General features: G+C 42.7%; 1 protein-coding gene across 1 annotated transcript in view; it reads right to left on the bottom strand.

Annotated features, from left to right (window-relative positions):
* Nucleotides 1–2,427: 2,427 nt before the first annotated feature.
* The window catches only part of LOC115101598 (potassium channel subfamily T member 2), a gene marked incomplete at its 5' end in the record, with an annotated part of 95,964 nt that continues 86,675 nt past the window's right edge, over nucleotides 2,428–11,716 (bottom strand). The window contains 9 exon segments of the mRNA XM_065006091.1: nucleotides 2,428–2,486; nucleotides 2,489–2,506; nucleotides 3,006–3,327; nucleotides 3,461–3,469; nucleotides 3,975–4,075; nucleotides 5,295–5,325; nucleotides 5,599–5,682; nucleotides 8,956–9,057; nucleotides 10,472–10,583. Of these exon segments, the coding sequence (XP_064862163.1) occupies nucleotides 2,428–2,486; nucleotides 2,489–2,506; nucleotides 3,006–3,327; nucleotides 3,461–3,469; nucleotides 3,975–4,075; nucleotides 5,295–5,325; nucleotides 5,599–5,682; nucleotides 8,956–9,057; nucleotides 10,472–10,583 (838 nt within the window).

Here is an 11,716-nt window from a genome sequence, read left to right as displayed (position 1 = left end):
TGGAGTAATATGGAGTAATACGGAGTAATATGGGGTAGTAAAATTGAGTAATAACATGGAGTAGTAATACAGGGTAGTAATATGTAATATGGAGTAGTAATATGGAGTAGTTATATGGAGTCGTAATATGGAGCAATATGGGGTAGTAATATGGAGTAATATGGACTAGTAATATGGAGTAGTAATATGGACTAGTAATATGGACTGTAATATGGACTGGTAGTATAATATGGAGTAATATGGACTTGTAATATGGACCAGTAGTAATATGGAGTAATTATGGGGTAGTAATATGGAGTAGTAATATGGAGTAATGGAGTAATATGGGTAGTAATAATATGGACTAGAATATAGGGTAGTAATATGGAGTAGTAATATGGAGTAATATGGAGAAATAGTAAATATGGAGTAGTAATATGGAGTAGTAATATGGAGTAATATGGAGTAATACAGGGTAATACAGAGTAGTAATATGGAGTAGTAATATGGTAGTAATATGGAGTAGTATCTAATATTGACTAGTAATATGGACTAGTAATATGGAGTAGTAATATGGAGTAATATGGAATAGTAATATGGAGTAGAAATATGGAGTAATATGGAGTAGTAATATGGAGTAATATGGACTAGTAATATGGAGTAGTAATATGGACTAGTAATATGGACTAGTAATATGGAGTAATATGGACTGGTATTATGGAGTAGTATTATGGAGTAATATGAAGTAGTAATATGGAGTATTATGGAGTAGTATGGAGTATTATGGAGTAATATGGAGTAATATAGAGTAATATGGAGTAGAAATATGGAGTAATGTGGAGGAGTAATATGGAGTAATAATATGGAGTAATATGGGGTAGTAAAATTGAGTAATAACATGGAGTAGTAATATGGAGTCGTAATATGGAGTCGTAATATGGAGTAGTTATATGGAGTAATACAGGGTAGTAATATGGAGTAGTAATATGGAGTAGTTATATGGAGTAATACAGGGTAGTAATATGGAGTAATATGGAGTAATACGGAGTAGTAATATGGAGTAATATGGGGTAGTAAAATTGAGTAATAACATGGAGTAGTAATACGGAGTAGTAATACAGGGTAGTAATATGAAGTAATAATATGGAGTAATACGGAGTAGTAATATGGAGTAATATGGGGTAGTAAAATTGAGTAATAACATGGAGTAGTAATATGGAGTCGTAATATGGAGTCGTAATATGGAGTCGTAATATGGAGTCGTGATATGGAGCAATATGGAGTAGTAATATGGAGTAGTAATATGGACTTGTAATATGGACTAGTAATATGGACTTGTAATATGGACTTGTAATATGGACTAGTAATATGGACTGGTATAATGGAGTAGTATTATGGAGTAATATGAAGTAGTAATATGGAGTAATATGGAGTAATATGGACTTGTAATATGGACCAGTAATATGGAGTAATATGGAGTAGTATTATGGAGTAGTAATATGGAGTAGTAATATGGAGTATTATGGAGTAATATGGAGTAGTATTATGGAGTAATATGGACTAGTAATATAGAGTAATAATATGTAGTAATAATATGTAGTATTATGGAGTAGTAATATGGAGTAATATGGAGAAATATGGACTAGTAATATGGAGTAGTAATATGGAGTAGTAATATTGACTAATATGGAGTAGTAATATGGAGTAATATGGACTAGTAATATGGAGTAGTAATATGGAGTAATATGGACTAATATGGAGTAGTAATATGGAGTAATATGGACTAGTAATATGGAGTAGTAATATGGAGTAATATGGACTAGTAATATGGAGTAGTAATATGGAGTAATATGGAAGTAATATGGAGTAGAAATATGGAGTAGAAATATGGAGTAATATGGAGTAATATGGAGTAATATGGACTAGTAATATGGAGTAGTAATATGGAGTAATATGGACTAGTAATATGGAGTAATATGGAGTAGAAATGTGGAGTAATATGGAGTCGTAATATGGAGTACTATTATGGAGTAATATCGAGTAGTATTATGGAGTAATATGGAGTCGTAATATGGAGTAATATGGACTTGTAATATGGACTAGTAATGGAGTAGTATTATGGAGTAGTATTATGGAGTAGTATATGGAGTAGTATTATGGAGTAATATGGACTAGTAATATGGAGTATTATGGAGTAATATGGAGTAATATGGAGTAATATGGAGTAGTAATATGGAGTAGTAATATGGAGTAGAAATATGGAGTAAAATATGGAGTAATATGGAGTAGTAATATGGAGTAATATGGACTAGTAATATGGAGTAATATGGAGTAGTATTATGGAGTAATATTGAGTAGTAATATTGAGTAATATGGAGTTTGCAACTTTCTTGATTGCATCTCATCAACCGTTTCTTCAGGCCCCTACTTTTCTATGCGCTGCCATACTTACACTATGTCATTGAGCTCCAGCATGGTGTCAGGAGGTGGGTTGATCAACACGTAGTCTGGTTCTCACTCATGTCATCTGGAATTGGAACAAGACAATCATGTTGAAACGTCCAATGATTTAGGCTACGGCAATATAAAAGATTGTGTCAGAAAATGTCTGATTGAGCAAATGGTTTTTCAATGGAAGTTGTCTGTTGACAGATGATGGACATTAGAGGTGATTGTCCGACAAAAGACATACTGCCTATTTGTCTATGCAACTGATCGGAAAATAGTTGACAAGAGATTGACGGACATTGACGGACATAAATGGACACTGATGAATGCGTAGCTTCAGGCTTTGGCCACATGAATACGGATAAAATTGTATACATTCACCATTGTCTGTTTTGGTCTGTCAAAAGGCTGACATAGTAAATTACATGACAATCATCTCCGCTGTTAGTCTGTCTGTCCATCCATCCATAAAGACTAAGTGTCATGTTTCAAACACATAACGTATTTTGTTCCAGGCCTTGGAAATACAACTCGCAATTCCCCCCAAAACATCCCTCCCCATGTGTGGGGTCTCTCACCGCAAGCCGTGGCCCAGAGTCCAAGGCTTTTCATCCTGTTGCTGACCAGCTCGTCCAGCTCCTGTCTCTCCGAGCGTCTGGCCCTCAGACCCTGCTGGCCCCCCCTCTGAGCCCCCCGCTGGTTCCCTCGAGTCCCCCTCCGGCTCAGCTTCCACGCCCACTGCACGCTCTTCCTCCTCAGCAGGGGAGCCTTCCCGTCCCATGGGTCGCTGGAGGTGGAGCTGCGGTGGTACCCTCCGGCCACAGGGGGGAGCTCTCGGTCTCTCTGCTCCTTGGGGTCGTCTAAGTCCTCCACGCACACTGAGAGCTGTGACTGAGTACGGTCAAAACACAATGCCATATACATGAATGAAGTCTATGGTGTGTCTATAGTCAAATAGGGTCAAATGAAACGACCCAGAACAAAGCGAATGATCAAGAGTGAGGCCAGAGAAGGTATAAGTTGATTTGACAATGATTTCTTCCTGATATAACCACCAGTGGCAAGTCTCGACGTGGTTTATCAAGCACGATTTAACCAAGACACATTACAGAGGAAGAAAACCTACCTCATCTGCACAAAAAGTTGATTCAGTCTGACCAAATAAATCTATTGTTTTTCACGAATCGTGGAATCACACAAATAGGAATCATGGAATCACACAAATAGGAATCATGGAATCACACAAATAGGAGTCATGGAATCACACAAATAGGAGTCATGGAATCACACAAATAGGAATCACAAAAGGATGAATGACATTAATGTTGCTTACTGTGTTGTAACATGCTTAAATAACCATGAAAGCATACAGACTAAACATTTATACGTAACAAATGAGAAAAAAAGAGAAAACACACACACACACAACAGAATGACAGCATAATCAATGCCGCTGTAATATGTCATTAACACAAGAAAACTGGGATTTCACAGCCAAACAAATGAATGTCAACAATGTTAAAACAGCCTTGCGGTCTAGAGGGCACCTCCTCAGAGGAATCTGCTGTCTGGGACTCGGTCCTGTAGATGCTGATGGGAATGTCTCTGACGGTGGAACACAGTTTCTGATAGAGCCTTCCATACGACACCATTCTGTATACTTCTGGCCCTTCTTTGGACACTGTGTTAACAACCCTCCAGGCGAGCTTCAATGCTATACAACTCTCCTTCCGTGGCCTCCAATTGCTCTTAAATACAAGTAAAACTAAATGCATGCTCTTCAACCGATCGCTACCTGCACCTACCCGCCTGTCCAACATCACTACTCTGGACGGCTCTGACTTAGAATACGTGGACAACTACAAATACTTAGGTGTCTGGTTAGACTGAAAACTCTCCTTCCAGACCCATATCAAACATCTCCAATCCAAAGTTAAATCTAGAATTGGCTTCCTATTTCGCAACAAAGCATCCTTCACTCATGCTGCCAAACATACCCTTGTAAAACTGACCATCCTACCAATCCTCGACTTTGGCGATGTCATTTACAAAATAGCCTCCAATACCCTACTCAACAAATTGGATGCAGTCTATCACAGTGCAATCCGTTTTGTCACCAAAGCCCCATATACTACCCACCATTGCGACCTGTACGCTCTCGTTGGCTGGCCCTCGCTTCATACTCGTCGCCAAACCCACTGGCTCCAGGTCATCTACAAGACCCAGCAAGGTAAAGTACCCCTTATCTCAGCTCGCTGGTCACCATAGCATCTCCCACCTGTAGCACGCGCTCCAGCAGGTATATCTCTCTAGTCACCCCCAAAACCAATTATTTCTTTGGCCGCCTCTCCTTCCAGTTCTCTGCTGCCAATGACTGGAACGAACTACAAAAAATCTCTGAAACTGGAAACACTTATCTCCCTCACTAGCTTTAAGCACCAACTATCAGAGCAGCTCACAGATTACTGCACCTGTACATAGCCCATCTATAATTTAGCCCAAACAACTACCTCTTCCCAACTGTATTTAATTCATTCATTTATTTTGCCCCTTTGCACCCCATTATTTTTATTTCTACTTTGCACATTCTTCCATTGCAAAACTACCATTCCAGTGTTTTACTTGCTATATTGTATTTACTTTGCCACCATGGCCTTTTTTGCCTTTACCTCCCTTCTCACCTCATTTGCTCACATCGTATATAGACTTGTTTATACTGTATTATTGACTGTATGTTTGTTTTACTTTATGTGTAACTCTGTGTCGTTGTATCTGTCAAACTGCTTTGCTTTATCTTGGCCAGGTCGCAATTGTAAATGAGAACTTGTTCTCAACTTGCCTACCTGGTTAAATAAAGGTGAAATAAAAAATCCACAGGTCATCCTCAGAGATCTGCATCTAAAAGGTCATTTCAAAGTCCATTTCTATACAGGAGGAACAACTGTACAGTGATTTTAAATGACCGTGGAGTCACTTTTACCTGTCAGTGTAAGGATTTGGACAGGCAAGTAAAGGCTGCTGTGCTGTCACACATAGGACTACTGTACAGTACAACGGGTGAATCTCAGTAGTCTAAAGACGCCTCCTCTGTTTGTCTTCTCTCTCCTTCTGTCTGAGACGTGGAGAGGAAACCACTTTTGACCATTGAGATGCACCCAGAGAGTAACTCACAGAGCAGAGGAATCCAGAGCCCGGGGTGGTGTCCAGGCCCAGCAGCAGCCTGGTGATGGAGATAATATAGTCTTTGACAAACGACTGGGATGGCAGACAGGACAGGACAGGACATAGAAGGGTCATTCCTGGTCATCCAGAAATCAACACATTCCAATTCGACTAGCATTATATTATATGGACATTGGGATGCATATGAACACATTGTGACAGAAAAAAGAATGTTACACGTTATAACATACAATATATGGGAGGTACAAAATTGTGTATTAAATAACTATAATTACTACAGTACATGCCCTTAAGCAAAGTCAGTCTGTGCCACAGAGATAACCTTGTTTAAATAAGCCTCGGTGGGCTAATTAAAGAGATTAGCCTCTGTAGGCCAATTAAATAACCACTAGGATAGAGGTATCCTAGTGGTTAGAGTGTTCGACTGGTAACCGAAAGGTTGCAAGTTCAAATCCCCAAGCTGACAAGGTACAAATCTGTCGTTCTGCCCCTGAACAAGGCAGTTAACCCTTTGTTCCTAGGCTGTCATTGAAAATAAGAATTTGTTCTTAACTGACTTGCCTAGTTAAATAAAGTTTTTTTTAAAGGCTAATTAAAGAGATTAGCCTCAGTATGCTAATTAAACAGATTAGCCTCGGTAGGCTAATTAAACAGATTAGCCTCGGTAGGCTAATTAAAGAGATTAGCCTCGGTAGGCTAATTAAAGAGATTAGCCTCGGTAGCCTAATTAAACAGATTAGCCTCGGTAGCCTAATTAAACAGATTAGCCTCGGTAGGCTAATTAAACAGATTAGCCTCAGTATGCTAATTAAAGAGATTAGCCTCGGTAGGCTAATTAAACAGATTAGCCTCGGTAGGCTAATTAAACAGATTAGCCTCGGTAGGCAAATTAAAGAGATTCGCCTCAGTATGCTAATTAAAGAGATTAGCCTCAGTATGCTAATTAAAGAGATTAGCCTCGGTAGGCTAATTAAACAGATTAGCCTCGGTAGGCTAATTAAATAGATTAGCCTCGGTAGGCTAATTAAACAGATTACCTTCTGTATACAGTACAGAACAACCTCTAATTAAAAAATGTATCTAGTTAAGCAGTAAGTAACATTCTTATCTTCTCTGCTGCTGTATAGAACAGGTGGGTCCTGCTGTATAGAACAGGTGGGTCCTGCTGTATAGAACAGGTGGGTCCTGCTGTATAGAACAGGTGGGTCCTGCTGTATAGAACAGGTGGGTCCTGCTGTATAGAACAGGTGGGTCCTGCTGTATAGAACAGGTGGGTCCAGCTGCACAGAACAGGTGGATCCTGCTGCACAGAACAGGTGGGTCCAGCAGGACAGAACAGGTGGATCCTGCTGTATAGAACAGGTGGGTCCTGCTGTATAGAACAGGTGGGTCCTGCTGTACAGAACAGGTGGGTCCTGCTGTACAGAACAGGTGGGTCCTGCTGTATAGAACAGGTGGGTCCTGCTGTATAGAACAGGTGGGTCCTGCTGTATAGAACAGGTGGGTCCTGCTGTACAGAACAGGTGGATCCTGCTGTACAGAACAGGTGGGTCCTGCTGTATAGAACAGGTGGGTCCTGCTGTATAGAACAGGTGGGTCCTGCTGTATAGAACAGGTGGGTCCTGCTGTACAGAACAGGTGGATCCTGCTGTATAGAACAGGTGGGTCCTGCTGTATAGAACAGGTGGGTCCTGCTGTACAGAACAGGTGGATCCTGCTGTATAGAACAGGTGGGTCCTGCTGTACAGAACAGGTGGGTCCAGCAGGACAGAACAGGTGGATCCTGCTGTACAGAACAGGGGGATCATGCTGTACAAAACAGGTGGGTCCAGCTGTACAGAACAGGTGGGTCCAGCTGTACAGAACTGGTGGATCCTGCTGTACAGAACAGGTGGATCCTGCTGTATAGAACAGGTGGGTCCAGCTGTACAGAACCGGTGGATCCAGCTGTACAGAACTGGTGGGTCCAGCTGTACAGAACAGGTGGGTCCTGCTGTACAGAACATATGGGTCCAGCTGTACAGAACAGGTGGGTCCAGCTGTACAGAACAGGTGGGTCCTGCCTGGTTACCTGGTAGAGGAGAGTGTCCAGCTGTACAGAACAGGTGGGTCCTGCCTGGTTACCTGGTAGAGGAGAGTGTCCAGCTGTACAGAACAGGTGGGTCCTGCCTGGTACCTGGTAGAGGAGAGTGTCCAGCTGTACAGAACAGGTGGGTCCTGCCTGGTTACCTGGTAGAGGAGAGTGTCCAGCTGTACAGAACAGGTGGGTCCTGCCTGGTTACCTGGTAGAGGAGAGTGTCCAGCTGTACAGAACAGGTGGGTCCTGCCTGGTACCTGGTAGAGGAAAGTGTCCAGCTGTACAGAACAGGTGGGTCCTGCCTGGTTACCTGGTAGAGGAGAGTGTCCAGCTGTACAGAACAGGTGGGTCCTGCCTGATTACCTGGTAGAGGAGAGTGTCCAGCTGTACAGAACAGGTGGGTCCTGCCTGGTTACCTGGTAGAGGAGAGTGTCCAGCTGTACAGAACAGGTGGGTCCTGCCTGGTTACCTGGTAGAGGAGAGAGTCCAGCTGTACAGAACAGGTGGGTCCTGCCTGGTTACCTGGTAGAGGAGAGTGTCCAGCTGTACAGAACAGGTGGGTCCTGCCTGGTTACCTGGTAGAGGAGAGTGTCCAGGTGGGTCTGTACAGAACAGGTGGGTCCTGCCTGGTTACCTGGTAGAGGAGAGTGTCCAGCTGTACAGAACAGGTGGGTCCTGCCTGGTACCTGGTAGAGGAAAGTGTCCAGCTGTACAGAACAGGTGGGTCCTGCCTGGTTACCTGGTAGAGGAGAGTGTCCAGCTGTACAGAACAGGTGGGTCCTGCCTGATTACCTGGTAGAGGAGAGTGTCCAGCTGTACAGAACAGGTGGGTCCTGCCTGGTTACCTGGTAGAGGAGAGTGTCCAGCTGTACAGAACAGGTGGGTCCTGCCTGGTTACCTGGTAGAGGAGAGTGTCAGCTGTACAGAACAGGTGGGTCCTGCCTGGTTACCTGGTAGAGGAGAGTGTCCAGCTGTACAGAACAGGTGGGTCCTGCCTGGTTACCTGGTAGAGGAGAGTGTCCAGCTGTACAGAACAGGTGGGTCCTGCCTGGTTACCTGGTAGAGGAGAGTGTCCAGCTGTACAGAACAGGTGGGTCCTGCCTGGTTACCTGGTAGAGGAGAGTGTCCAGCTGTACAGAACAGGTGGGTCCTGCCTGGTTACCTGGTAGAGGAGAGTGTCCAGCTGTACAGAACAGGTGGGTCCTGCCTGGTTACCTGGTAGAGGAGAGTGTCCAGCTGTACAGAACAGGTGGGTCCTGCCTGGTTACCTGGTAGAGGAGAGAGTCCAGCATGCCGATACTGAAGACCCTCCCTGCAGCAAACGGCAGGCGAAACATGAAGGCCAGGTTGGAGCCTTTCTCCCGCTCTTTCTAATAAATAACAATACATTTTATTTGTAGAGCTCTTTTCAACACATGCAAGAATCACAAAGCTCTTTTAGCTCCCATAGACATGTAACAGGGGGACAGAAACACAAACACACTAATCCCACTCGGCACACAGTCAGTTCAACATCTAGTTCTGATTTACTTTTGGTTGAGTTGTCATCTAACGTGAATTCAACACAAAACAAATCACCGTCATTGAATTTAGGTTCAAAGTTGGGTAAAATCCAATCAGTATTCCACGTTGATTCAATGTCATCACACTGAATTATTTGGATGAGATAAAGTGGAATACATTTTATTCAACCAGTTTTTGCCCAGTGGGATGTTAGGGCAGCGTTCTGCAAACCTTTCCTTGAATAAACCAGTCTATTGCATTACAGTATAACCGGATTCAACTGGTCACCTAATCATCAAGTCCTTCGGGTGTTACAACTGGAACGGATCAAATAGGGGTGCTCAAGAAGAGGTTAGGATATTTGAAAGAGAAAGATCGCCACCTGGTGGTCGATACTGATACGAGGTGGAAGATGCACCGCAACAGGATATTTGAAAGAGAGAGATCGCCACCTGGTGGTCGATACTGATACGAGGTGGAAGATGCACCGCAACAGGATATTTGAAAGAGAGAGACCGCCACCTGGTGGTCGATACTGATACGAGGTGGAAGATGCACCGCAACGGGAACGATATTGATATCTTATTAAGTAAAGGATGCCTACGCATAACATAATACCCGTCATATTACCCCTGAAAATGTTACATGTCACATGTGTCTATGAATGGGAATAATCATTTCTCTTTGAAAAAAAGATCCAACGTCTGGTGTTGTTTGAGAGGCTGTGGAAAAATACTATGCTTGTACTGTATGTACTGTCCAGTCTTCACATAATGATTGTTTATCCTTCTCTTCCTTTGCTTTGAAGACGACTCAATGTATATTTAGTAGCCTTTGGAGACGACTCAATGTATATTTCGTACCAGGGTTGGAGTCAATTCCATTTCAATTCCAGTCAATTCAGAAAGTAACCCAAATTCCAATTATACATGTTTCTAATTGAAAAGCATTGAAGATCATTTGAGTTTCAGTCTACTTCCTCAATTGACTGGAATTGACTCCAACCCTGGTCCATGGCCTTTGCTACTGCAGAGAAGAATAACTAGTTGTTAACTTTGCATTTATAGAGCTAGAGACATCTACATAGTTTGGGCTGGGAAGACGTATTAAAGAGCAGTATACTGAACAGTCGACAGCACGCCTTTTAATTTATGCTTGAGTTGACATCTTCCGGGGACATTGCTTTTAAAATGCTAATTGTCAGCTGTCTTTCTCTATAACGCGCCTTGGACTGAAACTCGGCCTTGAAGTACAGATGGTGTACACTCAGTGACGGCTTACCTTCTTCAGTTTAGAGAGAGCCAGAGAGTACCAGTCCTGAGCTCTGAACTGCATAAACCTCATGTTGGCGGGGTGGGTTAGCTCGATGATGATACTGAGACTGGAGAACAACCTGGATGAGAAGAAACACAATATAGCGGAGGTTAACTGAACAAAATAAAACAGAACATCACACTGGCAGGACAAAATATCAACATTGAAATCAACTGTGAAAATACACTGAGTAGACCAAACATTAGAAACACCTTCCTAATATCTACAACGTGTCGAAAGCGTTCCACAGGGATTCTGGCCCATGTTGACGCCAATGTTTCCCACAGATGTGTCCAGTTGGCTGGATGTCTTTTGGATGGTGGACCATTCTTGATACACAAGGGAAACTGTTGAGGGTGGAAAAAAACGTGCATTCGGAAAGTATTCAGACCCCTTCCCTTTTTCTACATTTTGTTACTTTCAGCCTCATTCTAAAATGGATTAAATAAAAAAATGTCCTCATCAATCTACAGACAATACAACATAATGACAAAGATAAAACAGGTTTTTAGAATATTTTTTCTAATTTATTAAAAATAATAAACAGAAATACCTTATTTATATGTGTATTCAGACCCTTTGCTATGAGACTCGAAATTGAGCTCAGGTGCATCCTGTTTCCATTGATCATCCTTGAGATGTTTCTACAACTTGATTGGAGTCTACCTGTGGCAAATTCAATTGATTGGACATGATTTGGAATGGCACAAACATGTCTATATAAGGTCCCATAGTTGAAAGTCGAAGGAATCGTCCGTAGAGCTCCGAGACAGGATTGTGTTGAGGCACAGATATGGGGAAGGGTACCAAACAATTTCTCCAGCATTGAAGGTCCCCAAGAACACAGTGGCCTCCATCATTCTTAAATGGAAGATGTTTGGAACCACAAGACTCCTCTTAGGGCTGGCCGCCCGGCCAAACTGAGCCATCAGGGGAGAAAGGCATTGGTCAGGGAGGTGACCAAGAACCCGATGGTCACTCTGATAGAGTTCCAGAGTTCCTCTGTGGAGATGGGAGAACCTTCCAGAAGGACAATCATCTGCAGCACGGAAGGGACTGGGAGACTAGTCAGGGTTGAGGGAAAGATGAACAGAGCAAAGTAGAGAGAGATCCTTGATGAAAACCTGCTCCAGAGTTCTCAAGACATCTGACTGGGGCGAAAGTTCACTTAAACAGGACAACAACCCTAAGCACACAGCCAGCACAATGCAG

Source organism: Oncorhynchus nerka, linkage group LG20, assembly GCF_034236695.1.
Source record: "Oncorhynchus nerka isolate Pitt River linkage group LG20, Oner_Uvic_2.0, whole genome shotgun sequence".
NCBI lineage: Eukaryota > Metazoa > Chordata > Actinopteri > Salmoniformes > Salmonidae > Oncorhynchus > Oncorhynchus nerka.
This window is presented reverse-complemented; position numbering and strand designations above follow the sequence as displayed.